Here is a 20,127-nt window from a genome sequence, read left to right on the forward strand (position 1 = left end):
GGAGCATCAGTTGCTATGTTACTCTCTGAGAAGAGGATTCGGGCCCCAAGTCTTGAGTCCAGCTTGGTGATTTGGATTGACTCTGGGGCAGCAGTGGATGATCTGCAGCCCTGCAGCTGAGTGCATGAGGCTGATTGTGATCTCTGCTCTGCCATGTACCTACAGCAAATCCCAAGAGCACACAAAGATTGGGTCTGTACCCTGGCCTTCATCCCTGGCTGCCCCATGTTGTTGAGTGCGTACCAAGGAGGCGTGATCAAAGTCTGGAACATGGATAACTTCGGCCCAGTTGGGGAGATCAAAGGGCAGCCCCATCAACGCCATCTGCACCAACTCCAAGCACATCTTCACTGCCTCCAGGTGAGCCTCGGGCTTGGTGCTCCCCAGATCCTGCAGGAGGTGAGAGTGCCCTGTGTTGACTTGTCATCCCTGGGCCTGGGTGGGTTTGCACTGAGTGGGGCCAGGAGCCTGGAGGGCGAAGAGGGCAGAGGGGATCTTGCAGCTTTCTGGTCCCTCAGTGCCTTCCTCTCACCTTGCTGTCTTAGTCTGTCCCCTGCCTGCTCTCTGGGATATCCCCATGCAGGGTCCCCTCTTCCCTGGCGCTGGGCATCCCCTGCTGTTCTTGGGGAGCATTTTGGCAGCAAGACTCTGAAATCCACTCTCTTTTGTTTGTGCAGCAGCCGGAGCTGCGCATCTGACCTGGCTCACCCTGAGCTTCCCTGCAGAGATCTCTGAATCCCAACTGCAACGTCTGCTGACCCTCTGCTCTTCCCTGGGTACCCACTTTGCTCTGCAGTGGGGTGGGGAAGGGCTGCAGATGGGTGAGGATGGAGATGGTTGTGCCAGGAGCGGAGTGTGGACGGGTTGGACCCTGATCCTGCACGACTCCCCCACGGCTGCACACCTGAAGGACAATCCTACAGAGAACGATGGTGCATGGCTGGAGCCCTTCAGAAGGCTGAAGGCTCAGCCCAGGAGTGTCAATGAGGACGCAGCCTCTCCAGCTGCCCTGCTCATGTTTCTCTGCTCAGGGGGCCGACGAGGCCCTGGTCTCACACTGGAGCTTTCTTCTACCTCTCCTGTGGTCCCTTGGAGCATCCCCTGCTCCATCCTGCCCTGCCCCGCGCTGGGCTCGTGGGGGAATGTGGGAATACAAGAAAAGCTGTTCAGAGCAGCAGCTGTGGAGCCAGATCAACAGCCTGAGAACCAAGGACACCTCTGGAAGGAGAAGAAGGGACTCACGGCTCTGATTGGATATGTTAGAAAAAAAAAACTTGTGAAGGTTTATAAGAGATGTGAGAACTTGTAATAAAGGATTTGGATCATTCACATCTGAGTCCGTGCTTCAAATGCTGCAGGGGAATGGCTGCGTTGAGCCCTGGCAGTGGTATTCTCTCCTTATGCGCTCTCACTTCCCTTTGGTCACTGAAGAAACGACTTTTGAACTCGGACTTAAGGATTTCTCTGCATGATCCCATTGGTGCTGAACTCGGATCTCAGAGGAGCTCCAGGATGTGCCCCATAAAGCACAGACCAATTTCTTTCTGCTTTCTGCAGCCCCGTTTGTTTCGTGTCACCAGTCCTTGTTCAAACCACTGCAGGGTGGGAATTTCTGCACACCTTGAAACAGGAGCATCTCTATTGACTTGATGGAGTCTGTCTTTTATCATTCTGGGGATGGGGGAGGGAAGAAGAAAATGCAGTTTCCATGGCCTGGTGGAGGGCACGATGGCATGCGCAGGGTCACCCTGCCATGGACAGGATGGTGGCTGCTCCTGGGTCACAGCTGAGCCCCGTGCTGTGGGGCTGGGCAGGATGGATCACAGGACCCATGGTTGCCCTGTGACGCACAGCACTTTTACAAAGTAAAAGAATCAATTTCCTTAAATATTGAGCATCCATATGTAAATTGCAGCCTAGTGGAATCTTTTCCTATCCAAAAAGCAAATAATTTTTTATCGGTCGACTTTGAAATTCAGGCAAGTGTTCACTTGAAGTGTTATGAAGTGTCAGCTTTTCTAGAGCATTTACTTTTCATGCTCTTAATTTCTCATTATCTCGCCTTATTCTCTTGCCATGTCAGTGTTTTCATTCGATGGCTTCCATGTGACAAGAGCTCTTGCTGTGTGAGCGATACAAATGTAGCTTTAAAAGTGGTACAACTTGCTATTAAGGCAGCTCCCCTCGGGAATTCCTTAAAGCTGCAGTGAGACAAGGGACACAAGAGAAACTTTGCTATGCACAGCAGGCTGAGCCCTCCTGCAGTCCCAGCTATGGAGTGCTCTGCAAAATCTGTCTCTTTTTGCTCCTGATGTGCAGAGGTTTGATCTGCTTTTGCACCAGCAAGAGAGAAGTGACACCTCACACTTATATTTCTGAATATTCTTGCTGCATTCAGTGGGATGTAAGCAATAAATAAAGAAATAAAATAAAAATATCATTGCTTTGGTTCTCAAAAAAAAAAAAAAAAAGAACTGCCCAGCTTAATTTTGCTCCAGATCCTTCACTGCTTTGTTGCCTTTCACTGGACAAGATTTAAGGCCTCAATATCTTTCTTATAGTGATGGGTCCAAAACAGAACACTGATAAACAGACCGGTATTGTGATCAATAGAACTTGAGGAAGAAATTCATCTTTATGAGGAGCTCCTCTTTGAACAGCACCAGGAACTAAGACAGGTGTTTGATTATTTCCTGCTATGAGGCAAAGATGGATCAGCAGATACAGCTGGAATCTATCTCTCTCCTCCCCACTTTATTCCCCACCTTCAGTTCTTTTTGGAAAGGAAATGCTGCAAATCTGGACTTATTTGGGAAATCACCGTGCACACAATGAAGTGAGAAAGCACCGTGCACATGAACAAGGCCAGATCCTGGATCAAGCTTTCAGTGGAAGGGAAATGCCTGAAAGGATTGAGCAAAGTCCTGGCGAAAAATCCCTGGGGTTCCTGTTGGTGGGAAGCTGAACATGAGCCAGCAGTGTGCTCTCACAGCACAGAAAGTTAACCATATCCTGGGCTGCATCAAAAGAAGCACGGCCAGCAGGGCAAAGGAGGCGATCCTGCCCCTCTACTCTGTGCTGATGAGGCCTCATCTGGAGTACTGCATCCAGATGCAGAGTCCTCAGTACAGGAGAGACATGGACCTGTTGGAGCATGGACAGGTCACTGATACATGCCATAGAACTGATTCAAGGGCTGGAACACCTCTCCTATGAGGACAGGCTGAAAGAGCTGGGGCTGTTCAGCCTGGAGTACAAAAGGCTCCAAGGTGACCTGAGAGCAGCCATGAAATCTTTAACAGGGGAAAGGAGAAAGAAATACAAATAAAAGAGTGAGCTTAAGTATTGGATGAAACAATTAAGTGCAGGGCTCAGTTGTATGCACTGGGACTACTGTGGGCTTATATATATCTGAAGACTTTCTGGCTCCAGACTGGAAATTTCCAGTAATACAGGGCAACTAGTTGGGGGTTCTCATTCTTCTGAGAAATCCTTCTGGTCCAAGCACTTATAAGGAGCTCAGGACTTATGAAGCTATTTGCAGAAGGGAGAGGCACAGAATCATAGAATCACCCAGTCACAGAGTAAGAACTACACTGCTGACTGGACAAGCTTGTGAGAGCTTCTGACACCCACAGATCTGATCCACATCCCTTCACTACAGAGTCACCCTCAGTCTCACAGTGGTTGATCCTCAGCTTCAGGAAATCTCTCCCTCCTTCCACAGGTCTACTTTTCTTTATAGACAGAAACAGCTGAAGTCAAGATGTCATTGCTCTCGTTACCCCTGAAGGCAGGAAATTACTTCTTGTGATGGTGCATGTGGTAAAACGGCATTTCTCTCATTCAGTGCTTTGCATTTACTTTACCTTTCTGTGGCTTTATATACTGCTATGGCCAATATTTAATGAAGTCTGGCACAGAGGCAGACCAATTTTCTTTCTGCTTCTATCATTTATAATTCAATCACTTCTTTAATTTTGCATGTAGGAAAATGGAGAAGTCACAATAAAACTGAGTTTGTTTTGTTTTATTTCTCAACTCCAAGGAATCTCTACAATATTTCTTTGTTTCCAGTGCTCTCATCCCCAAAGGCTCTCTATCTCCAACCACTCCAATGTTAATTTTATTAGACTATGCTGTACATAGGATTACTCTCTTATAATCCATTTGCTACTTGTTTATCTCATGTATGATTAGTGTTTCTCTCCTGATTCTTATCTAACACTTACTAAGTATAAGGGTAATCTCGGTACTGGGGTGAATGACTACCCTCAGATTCCCCAAGGGATTAGAATACCATGATTGCTTCGTGATACAAATAGAGAAATGAGACCTGCAGGGTTCTTTGCCATTTTGCCAGCAAATTTGATTCCAGATAGATCAAGAGGCTTATGATGTGTTTGCTGCATATGTGACCAGGATGAGAATAGAACCAGTATTTCCTGGGGCTAAGTCCTGTGTTAATCCACAAGAACACTCTTTTTTCATCTCCATGATTTAATGTGAAGTAAAATGTGACACGATGGCTCTGTGGAAGAAGAAAACAAACAGTGTGCTGGTACAACATTCATGAGCACTAGAACTGATGGACTTTGAGGCTAACTGGAAATGGCTTTGGTTGCTTATGAGAAATCTGTTAGAAAACTGTGCTTAGAATTCCACAGGAAATACAGAGGATCCAAACTAGATGTGAATGTAACTCAAGAAGGGTCTGGATGGGGGCTCTGGCAGAGCCAGAGTTCTTTGTGAACCCCTATGAGGTTTTGGACACGGGTTTGGCATGGAGCAGAATAAAGATACATCACAGTTGAAAAGCATTTATTGGCTACCTATTCTACACTACAGGTGGTAGAACCAGTAACTCAGATTCTGATTCTGATCAGGTTCTGATGTGGAGTGATTTGTTGTCAGTTCTCTCATGGTTCTCCAGTCAGTTCTCCGGTGCCAGGATCTGCCACAGGGCATTCTGACCACGGGCATCATGTTTCTACGCTGCCGCCTGCATTGAACAGGCAACGGGACTGCCCAGCATGTGCAAGGCAGCACCTCTGTCACACCACCAGAATGTTTAAGGCTGTCGGGATTGTTGTTAGCGTCCCATTAACACTGAGGCTAGAGATACCCTTAGGACTGACATTACTATTAGCATTACTTTGATGGTGCCCTATCTGGGTCATTTCCAGGGGATGTCAGGAGTAAGGCACAGTGTCAGGAGAAAAAGAACAGACTCTGTTACTTTATAAACGTGATAATAGAGAGAGTTCATTGGAAAAAATACAACTCTTAAATAATGCAAAGCATGCTTCTGATTGGATGCAGGCATCATCTGGGCTCCGATTAATATTACTTTTAAGGTAAAGATTATTGTTACCTTAATGATTGTTTTTTTGGATTATGATCAGGGTTAAGGTTCCTTTTGCTACAAACTTGTAGCATCATTTTTGTTGTTACATTTGGAGTTAGAGACGATTTTAGAATCAGGGTAAGGGTTAGGATTAGAGTTACATTGCGGGTTAATGCTGTTGTCTTTACAGCTCCTGTGAGGGTTGGGGTCTGGGTCAGGTGTTTAAAAAATGAAATGAAAAAAGAATAAAAAAATATATTGAAAGCTTCAGATTTCCTTAATCTTTGTGGGAATCATATAATGTGCAACTCAAATCTACCTCTTCATGCAGTGACTGCCTGTAAATTTGCTAGAGCCTAATATAACATGTCCTTGTGCTTTCCGCTAACTCACCTTCATTTCATTTTCATTACATTTGCTTGGTAGTCAGATTTTGGTGTGTGGATATTTTAAAACAATCTAACTGACATTGGCAAAAGATTAGAAATAAAAAAAAAATATATGCACTGTCAGAAGGATGGTGCTGTGTTGTGCTTCTACCTTTGGCAGCCCCTGGAGAAATGCTGTGGCACACAGAACACCTTTGTATTGCACTGACTGCTGCCATGCAGCATGGATTTAACACACCAAATCCAGAGGAGCATGACTGCATCTAACTGCCCTGAGAAAAACTCCTGTAGCTGAAGAGATGAGGAGGCAGCTGCTCATCTGCAGAACAAGCAGCACTGCCAGACACTGGGCCAGGTGAGCACCTCCTGCTGCAGCGTGATGATGACAGGGCTGGAGATGATCTGCAAAGCCAGCTTCAAAGTGGGAGACATGAGTCAACATGGCAGGAGGACAGAGGTGTTAGGGAGCAGCCAAGGCATCAAAGAGTATCAAAAGGCTTTGAAAGGTATCACAAAGCGACAGCCAGGAAGACTGGGATTATCATGAGCAGCAACCTGGATGCTAGAGATTATTTGCTGCCATACAAAATGGTAGAGATCTTGCTGCTGACATCCCAAAGCCAGGCAAAATGGGAACCCAGAGCTCTGCCTGCACGAACCCCACAGCCATAGCATTGCAAGCTGAGCTGCCTTGCTGTTTGTTGCATTCATCCCAATCCCTGTGAATGAAGACTCGGAATGCAGCCAAGGCGATGACTGAGCATGAGAGTGACTTTATTCAATAAAAGACAGGAGGGCTTGAGAGGTCAAGGGTGAAGATAGGACTCCTCTTGTCAAGATGAGAGTGGCTCAGAGCTGGTGCTGCTGCCTGGTGCCTGGGACTGGCAGCCTGACTCTAAGTCCCCATCTAAGATGCTCAGCTTCACCTCACTGATGCTGCCCTGCTCCTGCATGGTGGTGCTGCTGTTGGGGCACTCGGGCTGTGCTTGGGATGGGCAGCACTGCAAAGGCGCTGGGTCACAATCCAGGCAAGTGACTGTGGTGTCTGGCAGGCTCAGGTCAGGAGCTTCAGCAGAGCCAGGAGATATGAGAGCATGAACGTGGATGAGCCCCTTGTGTCCATCACTGTTACCATGTGGAAGGCTGTCATCCGAATTGCAGCGATTTGTGCTTAATAAGAACTCTCCATTGATGGAAACACACTGCACATAACTACTTGGTTTGGATCTTTGGGGTTGACAAGGGCTCGAATCACCTAGGAAGGCACAGAAACACAAGGGTTAGTGTCAAACGTTTGCAAGTTCAATCATGAAAGAGGTTGTTGATATTTGGTTATAGAGTGGCGGCAGGAAGAAGCAAATAGGCTTCAAGCAACAGAGCCACTGTCTTGAAAGTGATCCTCATACAGGTCCAGCTCTTGTGTTGACAAGAGACTCATTTGGGAAAGACAGGGGTCAACTGAAGATGTCAGGCACGGCTTGAACACCAGAACGAGGTACAAGCCCACTGAAAGCATGAATTCTACCTGTGTTGCTGACAAGCAGTGTTTTGAAAGCTGGATTTGCACCCTTACCTGCCAGGACCAAGACTTCAGCTGAGAGCCCAAAGAAGTGAGAAGGAACAGAACTAGGACAGCTGACTTAAACTGGCCAAAGGATATTCCATACTATATGACATATTGTGGAAAGAGTTTTGAAGGGGGTAAATAGTTCATGTAAATCTCTTCCACTACTAGGAGGCTAACTGGGCACTGATTGGTAGGTGGTGAGCAATTGCTTTTGCATTCAACATAACTATTATCCTTTTCTCTATCTCAGAACATAATTCTATCTCAACCCATGAGTTCTACTTTGTGTTGTTTTTTCCCCCTTCAGTTCTCTCCTGCAATCCACTGGAATGGAGTGGAGTACTGTAACTCTCTCTGCCAACAGAAAAATAAAAACACATTCATTATTATTTATGGAAGACTGACTGCAGTTCATGCTCACTGGTTTGAGGTCTCTGGGCATAACCCTGACTGTGAACAGAAGCAATTGCTGAAACAGTCTGTCAAAAAAAGACTGGAGCTTCCTCTTCCAAAAGGCGGTCCTTAGAAACAATGTCATCAAACAGCTTCCCTGTAAGATAAGGTTATCTGAAAATGCATTTAGAGAGTATCAGAGAAAGATAAGTAACAATGACAGCACAGAGAGCAGAAACTATTTCTTACCTCTAAGACTATAAATATTTCTTTGATGTCTCTCTTACATGATACAATGGGCAAACATGTTGATGACTTCAGTTCTTCATGGCATCAATTTCTGTTTTAGCATGAGGCAAGTCATCCTTAAGAGACCATAAAAGCAAGCGATGAAATCGCTAACTACTGTGACATACCAGGTACCACATCTGACTGCTGTGGAACAGAACAAGCACATATGGGACAGTACACAATTCAACATCAACTCAGCAATGGCTGACATCACTCCCATAGAAATTGTGAAACAGAGCTGTGAAAACTGAAAAACAAAACATTCAGCATTTTCATTGGCATTTTGGTAAAGTTGCTGTAATAATGTAACAATAATGTAATGTAATGTAATAACGTAATAACTTCCTCCATTTTAAAGCCAGAGAATACTGCCCTCTGAACAATGAGGAACAAGATTTGTGGTGCTCTGTTAAACTTTTTCCAGCTCTACAGCATCTTTCAAAAGGCAATGGGACCAGTAGGCTGCATTCCTATGTACCATCCCACCTGCCCCCATGTTCCTGAGAACTCCACAACTCCAACAGAAGATATTATCATATTTAAATGCCTTTTGGCTTACCCCTACAGTAACTTTCTCCATGATTTTTAGTGCAACTTTTTCACCAGTAAGAAGATGCCGCCCGAGTTTTACCTTTGCAAAACCACCTACAAATCAAAACACAGATGCTTAAAGTTGAGCATGAATTCTTCTCTAATATAATATTACAGGTAAAGCAGAGTACCTAGCATACACTGTGTGTAATGCTTTAATTAGAGGAAGAGGTAATCAGCACCATCAATTTCCAACAGGTCTCAAAAATCCAATTCCAAGTTTATACTAATGAAACCTGACTTAGAGAACTGACAAGAGCTGTCAATCTATTCTCAGATTAATTCTAGAGTGGTGAGACAGACTGTTAGGCGTGCTGTTTCTGTACAAAGATGACACTTACCCGTTCCAACTGTTTCATGGAATTCCTAGTACTTGAGAATTTCCTCGTAGTCACTGACAGACATCCTGAAATGTGCAAGAACTGAAGATCCTCCAAGCACGTGCAATGAGGAAGTGCCAGCAGTGTTCACATCCTACTTAGGACATATTCTTAGAGGCAGAAGGGACACTCGTGGCAGATCCAGCAATGCTCATCTTCTCACCAACGTGCATCCCCCTCTCACCCAGCAACAACAAAACACAGTGCATGAAGCTGGCTTCACTTAGGTTAACAATATGGAACATCCCTCAGGGCTTTGTGCCACAGAGCAGTAGCAGGGCTGGACTACAGCTTTAGGAAGCAGTGGAAGCCTTTCCCTGTATGGTTACAGTGTCCCTGCACGCACCCCACAGCCAGAGCGTTGCAAGCTGAGCTGCCTTGATGTTTCTTACACTCATCCCAATCTCTGTGAATGAAGACTCAGAATGCAGTCAAGGCGTTGATTGAGCACGAGCGTGCCTTTATTCAATAGGAGAATGGAGGGAATGAAAGGTCCGGGGTAAAGATGGAACTCATCCTCTGATGTTAAGGAGAAAGTGTCTCAGAGCTCGTGGTGCTTCCTGGTGCCTGGGACTGGAGGCCTGACTCCAAGTCCCCCTCCAAGAGTCTCGGCTGCTCCTCATTAACGCTGTCCTGGTCCTGCTTGGAGGTGTTGTTATCGGGGCACTCGGGCTGGGCTTGCTCTGGGCTGTCCTGGAAAGGCACCGGGCCACAGTCCCGGCTGGTGACTGTGGCATCTGGCAGGCTCAGGTCAGCAGCTTCCGGAGGGATGGGATGAATAAGGGCTTCCACAATTATGACACTCTTCTGTCCTTCGCTGCTGTCACATAGAAGGCTTTCCTTTGAACTGCCGCATCCTGTGCTTCCTAACAGTTCAATACTGATGGAAGCACAGGATGCACCATCATCACTTGCCCTGGGTCTTCGAGGCGCACAAGGGCTGGAGTCACCTAGGAAGGAGTAGATGCACAGCGGTTAGTGTTGAATGTTCACAAGATAAATCATGAAAGAGGTTCTTGACATTTGGCATTTTGTAGTGGTGGTGGGCAGAAGCAAATAGGCTTCTAGCAACAGTGTCACTGCCTTGAAAGTGATCCTTGTGCAGGTCCAGCTCTTGTGTTGACAAGAGACTCATTTGGGAAAGACAGGGGTCAACTGAAGATGACAGGCACAGGCTTGAATGCTAGGAGGAGGTACAAGCCCACTGAAAGCATGAATTCTACCTGTGTTGCTGACAAGCAGTGTTTTTGCTGGATTTTTGCTGGATTTGCTCGCTTACCTGCCAGGAGCACGACTTCTGTTTCTGATGGCTCCCTGGCACTGCTCTGCAGTTGGTGTTCATCCACCGGTGATGTTCTGTGCAGGCAAAAGCAAGAACACCAACTGCCAGCAGGTGATTCCATCCTTCTGGGACGCCTTGGACTGGAGAGAGAAAACAGAGCATGCTGTCAGTCGTGGTGCAGGGTGAGGGAAGAGTTGCACCGAGCCCTTGCCAACAGTTCCCTATTCCTGGCACTGCCTGCTTTCTGCTGAAACACAGCTTAGAAACGCGCTCTGTTTCAAACAGCAGAGGATGCTTCCATTCCTACAGCTCAGCCCTCAAGTCCTGCTGGCTACATTCCTCTCAACCATGTCAAGCAAGATGCGGAGCATGTGAGCAAAGGCTCCACAGCCAGACAGGACAGAAGCTGGCAGGCCTAACTGCTTTCTGAGGAACTGTGCAGACATAAGGGAAGTTCAAAAGCATCTCTGACTCTTATGCTAACACCACCCCGGCCTCAGCTCACTGCCATCTTTAATTTCTAGTGCCAGCAAGTCTGACCAACAGCTCTCCTTAGAGGAGAACAGGAACTGGTTTCAGGCACGTGGCCCTGAAATCAGGAAAACCCCAACGTTTCGTGATACAGCCAGCACAGACCAGGATAGACGCCAGCGTGGCTTTCTGCATCTCGTGACTGCCTGCCCAACCAGGAAGGAAAGGCACCTTGTGTGGCTCCACTGAGCCCATTCGGCAACTGTGTGTTAGTTGAATCCTCAAAGATATAATGGACAAAAAGTAAACCAATAAAACCCATCTGACCAGTTATGATAGGGGCTGGAAAGGGAAGTCCTCTTTACCTTTCAGATGGAAAATCAATGATTGTGTGGAATCTCCCTGGTGCAGCTGTGGGGCCTTCCTCCACTTCGATTTCACTGCTCCTTATCACTGCAGGAGAGCTGCTCTGGCCTCTCAGGGCCTGTGCCTCCTGCACGGTGAGCAGCTTTGCAGCATGAGGAGACTCCAACACAGACTTGGGCTCAGGTTCAGAACTGTGCCCTGCAAGGGAAAACCACAGGTAAGACGGAGGATCAGAAAGCAGCAGCACAACCATCCCAGTTCTGCATTTTTCTCAGACTTGCTTATCCGAGCCACTGGAAGAAGAGGAGCTCAAAGTAACTGGGTGCTCAGAGGTATGCTCATGGCAAAGGACACAGCCACAATTAAGAGCTGCTCACTGTATGAAAAGAGGCATAAAAAAAAAAAAACCAACCCTAGAAGACAGGTCCGGGAACTCAGAAAGCTTTGCTGCCACACTTCAATTATGCTTCACCCCCATTCAGAACATCATAAAGGCAGGGACAGTGTTCTCATTCTCAGGACCCAGCAACAGGGTGCCATGTTCTCATCTAAGCCCAGAAGCCTCCTGTCCCGTTGAGAGTCAAAGTGTATTTGAAAGATCGTGGCCTCAATTAGATCAAGATCAAGATAATGGAGGAAGATACTCACCTGCTCCGTCTCCCATGGCTGACGTGGATTTGGAGCCAAAGAGGCCGTCTGTGTGGCTAATGATGAACTCCACCACTGCTGTCTGCGTCTGGACTTCTATGGAGGCAGCTCCTCCACTGGCGCAGGCTGACTGGCTGTGCTGGGATCTGAAGAAAAGGCAGATTTTACAAGTCATTCCTCCAAGACTGTTTCCCCAGGTCTGAATTTTTGCAGCCCAAAGCAGTCCAACTGGGCTCTGGAGACTTTTGCAGTGGGCAATCAGCATCAGCACCTACGAAATTCTCCTTGATCAACGACACAGCAGTCCCAGCTAAACAAGAGAGCAGAAACTGTCACCTAGGAATTGTGCCCCTAGGGTTGGGGGAGAGCAGTTCAGGCTCTACCTCTGCTGCCAGCCACTTCTGACAGCTTTTACAGGAGAAGAGCACATTAGATGAAGAAGAAGGGAGGATTGCTTTCTTTCTGGAGAGCAGAACTAAGCATTGTGCTCAAACAGAAAAAGAAGATTACCTTAAGAGGTTTGGAGCCCACACTATGGCTAAATTGTGAGCATCCATGTTGGTGACCGAACAGTTCCCAGCAAGAGACGCCAAATGACGCATCAGATGCTCCAGCGTCCTGGAAAACAAGAGGGGCAGATGTTCAGCACCAAAAAGCAAGCTGTGCTGCAGTGCACAAAACAAACCTCACTTCATGGTGGTTGATGTCATTTCTACAGTCCCTGAATATGAAGTAGATAAAATGTTCCCAGTGCCACCACGCCGCAGCACCAAGCCCTGCAAAGCACAGCCGCAGCCATCGGCTGCACCAACCATGATCCCATGCCAAGAAAATGACCCAATCAATTGACCCAGTGCAGCCTTCAGCTGCTGCAGCGTGCACAGGAATGATGTTGCAGGTGTGAGACAACACCTGGAATCGCATCATCACCCTCTGAAAGGCAGCAGGGCTGAGCTCAGCAGACCGAGGGCAGCACTGACCTGTAGTGAGGAGCGGGCAGCTGCTGGATGGCATCCTTCATTCTCACAAACCTCTCCTCCTCGGTAGCTGCACAAGCAGCGTCCTGGAATAAGGAACGAAGGGATTACTGTGTCCAGTTCTGGGCTCCCCAGTACAAAAAAGACAGGGATCTCTTGGAAAGAGTCCTGCAGAGGGCCACTAAGATGGTGAAGGGCCTGGAGCATCTCCCCTGTGAGGAGAGACTTAGGGAACTGGGTCTGTTTAGCCTTGAGAAATGAAGGCTGAGAGGGGACTTGATCCAGGTTTATAAATACCTGAGGTGTGGGAGCCATAGTGGTGAGTCTGGTCTCTTTTCAGTAGTGTGTGGGGATAGGACTAGGGGTAATGGGATGAAAGTACAGCATAGGAAGTTCCGCACATTTGTAAAGATCTTCTTTACAGTGAGGGTGACGGAGCACTGGAACAGGCTGCCCAGGGAGGTGGTGGAGTCTCCTTCTCTGGAGATATTCAAGACCTGCCTGGACGCCTGCCTGTGTGATATGGTGTAGGGAGCCTGCTTTGGCAGGGGGGTTGGACTTGATGATCTCTAGAGGTCCCTTCCAACCCTTACAATGCTGTGATTCTGTGATTCTGTGATTCAGACACGAGTCAGCCTAAATAGCTGCCAAAGGATTGGGAACCGTGGGGCCAGCGTGCTGGTGGTCAGCACCGAGGCAGACTCGATGCCTTCCAAGAGGCATCAGGGGAACACAGCAGCACTCAGCCTGCGCCATCAAGGCCAAGCTCTGGGGGGCTTTACAGCCTGATTGCGTATTGCAGCTCCTTGCAGCAGGCATTCCTCTCCAAGTCCACTTTGCTATTAACCCCATTCTACCAATAGTTGGGGAACAGCAAAGGAAAGGGAATTCTCGCAAGTATGGTGAATAACTTAAATCAGCACCTCCTGGCACCACCAAAAGCGGTATCAGTGAGAGGTAGGATGTGCCAAAGACATGCCTCATGGGGCTAACAGAAAGAAGACCTCAGAGCTGGGGCACTGCTGCAACCACTAGCCAGGACGCCCAGGGAACAGGTACGTATCTTTTCCAAGACATTGCCCTGTGCTTACCGAGAACTGGTCATACAGCTGGTTGGTGAGGAGAGGGTTTGGGAGCTCCCTGAAGTACATCTTGCATACAGAGCTCACACTGTGAATATCACGGACGCTGAGCTCTGGCACCTGCTCTGAATCAAATTCATGGCTGCAGAGAAGGACACAGAATTGGGCAGAGGGCTTTGAGAAAGACGAAAACAAGTCCAAAGCCACACAACATACAGTCAAGAAAAGGAAGGGGTTCCTCTGAACGCCCGCAGCATGGCACGGGGCCCTACTGACAGCTGTGTCAGTCACAGCACTCTTACCGTAGTCGCTGGATCTTGGACATGACGCCAGACAGGCGGTATATCCCGCGCACTACGCCATTCTCCTCAATGAACTGAGCACAGCTCTCGAGGACCTGGGGGACTACAGAACAAGAGCCAGTGGTTAGCTCAGCTTCTTACTCAAGTCCTGGTTCAGGCCATGCCCTTCTCACATCCCATCCACTAAGCCCAGCCAGGCTACTGCTTGCTTCCTCCTTAGAGGAGAAAGCTGGCAGAGACAGCTGAGAGGAAACTGTACAGAGATGTGTTCTTGGCTTTCCAGAAATGCCACAACCTATCAACAGCCTGGAGAAAGTAATTCTGGCAAAGCCACAGACACTGCAAGTTCCATCACAGCTCCCTGGGGAATAGAGGAGTCCAATCCCATGTCCAGAAAAGTTAGGGAAAGGATGCTGGCTGCTCTCTGTGTCCAGAAGGCTTCCTACGTTATCTGGCTGAAACAATTGGAGGATATGACCTCCCTTTCACCTTTACACGCCCAACGGAGATAGATCCAGGAATGGGCTGTTCCTTACCATCACGGCCAGAGCGAAGAAGGTGCTCCCCCAGGTCACACCCAAACAACCCTTCCTTCTCCGGCTCAGGCTCCGTCGCTCTCCTGGGACGGGCCTTCACCAGGGAACGAAGGAAGGGGATGAGCTTGCCCCGTCTCCTTGGCACTGCACAACAAAACAAAGAAACCACTTCATTTCAGGCTTGGCTCCGTTGGACGAGGCCAAACATAATGCATTCAACAGAGCATGTAACAACTGGAAGAACAGTATCAACAATGACAAGCAATAACAGATTTTCCCCATCCCTGGAGGTGCCCATGGAGCTTAATGCACTCCTCTTGCAAAGCTTGCTGAACTTGGGCATTAACGAATCCCTTGATAGTTACATTCTGACCCCGTTTTACTAACCCGCATTATCAGATGTAACATATGTACCTGGCTTTGGCAGTGAATTGACCAGGGACTCAGGAACTTTTCCACTGATGAGTTCCACGCACTCACCAGGGAAAAGTCCAACCTGTAACAAGAACAAAAAGACAGGTGGGCATTAGCGCGAGCCCAGAGCCAAAGGGAAGGTCCTCTGACACCGACACAGGGCAACCGTTTGCATCCAGAAGCCATCCTGTGCAGGCAGAGCAGCTCCAACCTGAGATTCCCGACTCTACTCAAGTTGTGCTCTCTAGTCAGAAACGTGTGCCTACCTCAAAGCCACGCTTGCCTCTCCAACAGGGGCTCAGCTCCTTTGGTGGCATGTCAACAATGGACACCAGATCTCCGACCTGAAAGAAATTGAAATGTCAATCCCGGATTCAGCAAATCTGGTAGGAAAACAAATCTCAAACGACTGCCTTCTTCTATGCATGACAACAAGGAACGCCTCTAACTGCTTACCTCAAGGGAGAGCTCACCCGGCCCCTGGGCGACGTGGCTCTTAATAACATGGGCCGCCGCAATCGCTGGAACGTTGATAGATGACACAGCACGCTCCAGCTGCGGCTTCCACATGTTATCAGCCTGCAAAACAGAGCACAGGCTGTGGTCAGGAGCTGAGGACATACCAGGAGGATTTCAAGGTGAGGAGCACATCTGCAGAGAAAGCTGCAGCAAATGCGCTCCGTCCTTATCAGCAGCACTTCAGAAGGAGCTGCACGTCTCATCACAGTTATTTCCCTTCCTGGTGCGCATTGCCAGGCCATGCAAAGATGCATCTCTCTCAACACAGACTAATCAGCAATGGCACTGGTACAGAAAGTTGGCCAGGCCCTTTTTGGCCCATTCTTGCCTGCAGGAGAGTACACCTGCAGCTCCTTCTAATGGCTCAACACAGGGAAAAAAGACCAGCCAGAGCTTCATACTGTACCTCCGTCGCCGCCACCTCAGGCTCACGGCTGATCCCACTGCACGCAGCACCCATCACAGCAAGTGTGAAGACACTGGAACAGAGCAGAAACACACTTCTGTTTTCTCTATTCACACAGCACAGTATGGACAGACTTCTTCAGAGCTACCCGCGCATACCCTGAGCCAAAACCATGCGGGGGGACAAAACATGGCACGTACCTGGCAGTGAGATCACCTCAAGCTATCTGCAGCAGTTCCTTGTCGCTTTGCTCTGATGGAATGAGAGCAAAAGCTGCACCGAGGCAGTGGGCGGAGGGCGAGGAGAGGAGAGAGAAAGAGCAGGTCAGTGAGCAGGGCTAAGACAGTCATGGAATAACACACACAGCACAACCGTCCCATCCACTTGCTGCAAGACATGCTGAGTCTCAGGCTACGTGATGTCTGTCCACCCAGCAACTTTACAACGCTTCCACTACTGAGCAAAGACAATGGAAGAAGCACGGGACAGGTGCCAACTTTACTGATACCCCCTTTGGAACGTGTGTACCAGGGGAAAATTACGTCTGATGGTCCAGAGTAAGCAATACGGTGCTGTGAGCTCCGACAGCCAGCAGTTCTCAACACCTCACTGCCCACCCATCCATCCCACACCAGCTCAGCTTACCTACAAGCTGCTGCACACGACGGTGTGAAGAAAAAAACACTAAAGGAACTAACTAACGGCACTAACTAACTAAAGTCACTAACTAACAAACAAAACTAACTAACAAACAGAAGTAACTAACAAACAGAACTAACTAACAAACAGAACAAACTAACTAACGGCACTAAAGGCACAACAACAACAAGACAACCAACCACTCCGACCACTAGCTCACCCACAAAGGAACACAGAACGCACCGCTCCTCCCCTCATTCCAGACGCTTATGACATCACCAACGGCCAACAGCCTGGTCCACCATGACCCCCCACAAGGCGGGGAGCCAAGACCACGTGGTCACATCTGATTCCAACACGGCACCACAACATTCCAGGACTCAGTGTGGGCTTGGAATTCTATCCTGGTGTGGCAGCGCAATGGGAGGTGTTAGGGCACAGCTGAAGAGCTGACAGACACTGGATGTTTCCAAAGGAGGGTGCCAGATTAACTCTCAGTATTCTCTTGCGGGGCTCTTTGGGATGCTTCAAACCCATTTTCACTGCCTAGCTCATTTCTACAAAGTCCAGTTGAGAAATGCTCACTTTGTCTGGGGAACGCCTCTATGCATCATGAATTAAAAATAAAATAAAATGGGCACGCGACCCTATGAAACTTACCTCTCTGCTCTTGCTGTCAGCCAGACACCTCAGGTGAGCATGACGTGTCCCTGCTCCTGAATGAAGATCCACCCAAGTCTGTGTTCCTCTCTGCTTCATCTCTGGGTCTAAAAGAAACACAGGCAGAGATGATTACAAGATCCTTTGTACAGACGAAAGACAAGGGTGCACACGAATTCTGTTTAGCAAGAAATACTACAGTCCCAATGGACTGCTGTGGTAGTACTTGAATCCTCATTTGGGGCTGGAGCTCAACAGGTCAACACATCAGAAATAACACAAAGTGCATCTGGAAGACGTGTCTCAAAGCCCAGAAAATCCAACACGGGAGGGGGCTGGACAGTGGACCACAAGTGTCCATTTCCATTGCAGCTCCCTGTAGAGAACAGCACCAATCAGCAGGCGTGAATCAATTCATTCACAAGCTGCACAATGACTCTGTTTTTTACATGATAAAGAAACACACAGAAATTCCTGACCAAAAAGTTGGGAGTTTAATAACGACCAAAGAGGCTCCTGTTCCTGCGCCTCATCCTCTCACCCCAACTCCTGGGTGATGCCCACAGGCTTCAAGTCAGCTCTCAAATCCATTGAACTCCAGTCACAGAACTCCATCAAAAAGGATGTCACACATGTGACACTTACATACATTTTGCATCAGAAACAGTGATGCCAGCAGGAGCAGAGAGGTGACTGTCTCCCTGTACCCAGCACTGGTGAGGCCACAACTCGAATTCTGTTTCCAGTTTGTGGCCCCTCACTGCAAAAAAGACACTGAGGCATTGGAAGGTGTTCAAAGAAGGGCAACAAAGCTGGTGAGGGGTCTGGAGCACAATGGGGCCATATAAGAAGAGGCTGCGGGAGCTGGGAATGTCCAGCCTGGAGAAGAGATGGCTCAGGGGAGACCTCATTGCTCTCTATAACTTCCTGAAGGGAGGTTGCAGTGAGCTGGAGGTCGGCCTCTTCTCTCATGTCATTACTGATAGAACTAGAGGGAATGGTTTCAAGCTGCGGCAGGGGAGGTTCAGGCTGGACATTAGGAAATATTACTTCTCAGAAAGGGTGGCCAGGCACTGGAATGGACTGCCCAGGGAGGTGGTGGAGTCACCCACCCTGGGGGTGTTCAAGGAACGTCTGCAGAAATCCCTGCTGAAATCCTGACCTCTGCCACAGGTGGCTGAGTGACACAAAAGCTGTGTCCTTGGTTCCCGGCCTTACCTTCTCATGCCGTTCATCTTGCTCTGCAGCTCCTGTTCTGAATAGTCTTCTTATATTCCCATGTGATGTACCCTGAAATACATCATTTAGTGAGTCTGAACAAAACAGAAGACATTAATTGGAACTGTGAAGAAATGTTTTTTGCACTTTACTTGGAGAATGTTACATGCTATACCTTCTTTTCTCAATTGTAACACATGATTTTTTATAAAAAGAAACATAGCAAGTCAGCTTTTCAGTGTGCACATTGATGAAACTTGGTGAAATACAACTTTAGAAAAAGGTAATTTGAAAATTTAAATGTTCTTTTCAGAATCTCTGCTATTAGTTACCGTTCCCATGTTCTGATTTGATGATGATTCTCTCAGAGCTGTTTTGTCCCTCCCCACCTCAAATGCACTTCAAGTGCTTTAGGAGCATCACTGGAATTTTGAATAAACTCGATATATTTTAGCAAAGCTGCTACAGATGCATGACTGAAGTACTTTGGAAAAATGTAATCTTGATTGAATGCTGAACAGTGTTATTTAATTATAATCCAGGTAATTAAATTAATTAAACCAAGGAAATCACCTCCCAGTCAGTCAGCTTCAACCAGGGAAATCGCTTCCCTGCCAAGCAGATGCAACCAACACAAGCTGCTACATCACTCTAGGGCCCCACTGAGTCTTCCCAAGGGGTCTCCAAAGGCTTCCCTGTTGACTTCTGGGAACCTGGGAACACTCACATGGAAGCCAGTGCCCCCTAATGTGCCCCAGAGGTTTCTCAGGGCCCTGCAATTAGCTCTACAGACATCCAGACATGCCCCAGAGCAAGTATGTGTGCTGTAGGGAGCCCAAGAGACATTCCAGAGCAACCTAGTACTCCTCAGTGCGCTCAAGGGTTCTTCACCTGTCTCTAAATATGCCATACTGGACTTCGTTTTCTGTTCTGGAGCCCTCCTTGGTTATCAGCTTTGCTTTCTCATGCCATTTATCATTCAGATTAGAGATTATTTTAACTAAAATATTTTAATCCACCATATTTTCTGAAAACTAAGAATTGATCCCGCTCAAGGAAACAGAAGAGAAAAACATCACCCACAGGCTGCAGATATTTACCTCGACTTCTCTACATGCCATCCCCAGTGTGCTTTTCAACTCACCTTGCACAGTGACTCTGGCTTTTGTTTCAGAGTCCTCTGTCTCACAGGTGTACTCCCCGCTGGCCTTGGCGGTAGAGTCATGGATGATCAGAATGGCCCCAGTTCCCTCCTGCTGCAAGTCGTACTTGTGGCTTTTTCTGATTGCTTTGCCATCCTTGTACCACCTGATGTTCACATCTGGTTTCGACAGCTCACGGCTCAGGCTGATGTCCTGCCCTGCTGCTGCTGTCTTATCCTCCAGCTGTTTTGTTACCTCAGTAGGTTTTTCTGAAAGAAAACATGCTTTTTGAGTAACATACACTTAGGGTAGGATGCCTCTCTCAAAATACACGCATCTACATGCTGGAGATAAGTTAGAGAGGCACTTGCAGCAGAGGCCATCCTACAGCCAGCAGTAATCTGTAAAGTACAGACAATAGAATTCAAGGCACCATTTATTCTGTCTTAAATCTACCCCATTGAGGATGATGAACCATGTCTGAAAACTGCCTCTTCCTTCTCTCCA

General features: G+C 47.8%; 1 protein-coding gene across 3 annotated transcripts; it reads right to left on the reverse strand.

Annotated features, from left to right (window-relative positions):
* Nucleotides 1-6,487: 6,487 nt before the first annotated feature.
* Nucleotides 6,488-19,880, reverse strand: LOC146753449 (rho GTPase-activating protein 32-like). Of its 3 annotated transcripts, XM_085530524.1 has the most exons (20): nt 19,623-19,880; nt 18,479-18,550; nt 17,261-17,367; nt 16,162-16,234; nt 15,962-16,034; nt 15,493-15,615; nt 15,303-15,380; nt 15,037-15,118; nt 14,623-14,766; nt 14,087-14,189; nt 13,794-13,926; nt 12,706-12,788; nt 12,236-12,343; nt 11,726-11,871; nt 11,077-11,275; nt 10,238-10,380; nt 8,920-9,908; nt 8,547-8,632; nt 7,946-8,061; nt 6,488-6,991 (listed from the first exon to the last, which is right to left on the reverse strand). In XM_085530524.1, the coding sequence occupies exons 5-17, from the start codon at nt 16,013-16,015 to the stop codon at nt 9,484-9,486; spliced, it is 1,821 nt and encodes a 606-aa protein (XP_085386650.1). In that variant the 5' UTR covers nt 16,016-16,034; nt 16,162-16,234; nt 17,261-17,367; nt 18,479-18,550; nt 19,623-19,880; the 3' UTR covers nt 6,488-6,991; nt 7,946-8,061; nt 8,547-8,632; nt 8,920-9,483. The 3 variants fall into 3 exon arrangements, with proteins under 3 accessions (XP_085386650.1, XP_085386652.1, XP_085386653.1); XM_085530526.1 differs by lacking the exon at nt 8,547-8,632; XM_085530527.1 differs by lacking the exons at nt 17,261-17,367; nt 18,479-18,550; nt 19,623-19,880 and adding an exon at nt 16,607-16,928.
* Between the last annotated feature and the right edge of the window lie 247 nt (nt 19,881-20,127).

This window comes from Coturnix japonica, chromosome Z (assembly GCF_054131305.1).
Source record: "Coturnix japonica strain WE chromosome Z, WE-NBRP24, whole genome shotgun sequence".
Lineage (NCBI taxonomy): Eukaryota > Metazoa > Chordata > Aves > Galliformes > Phasianidae > Coturnix > Coturnix japonica.

Bases quoted from the DNA above. Each gene is read 5' to 3' on its own strand.
- LOC146753449 (XM_085530526.1), bottom strand. From the start codon at position 16,015: ATGGGTGCTGCGTGCAGTGGGATCAGCCGTGAGCCTGAGGTGGCGGCG. The intron at 15,381-15,492 runs GTAAGCAGTTAG...AATTTCTTTCAG, and splicing joins CGGGTGAGCTCTCCCTTGAG to GTCGGAGATCTGGTGTCCAT. The intron at 10,381-11,076 runs GTAAAGAGGACT...TTCTCTCTCCAG, and splicing joins ATTGATTTTCCATCTGAAAG to TCCAAGGCGTCCCAGAAGGA.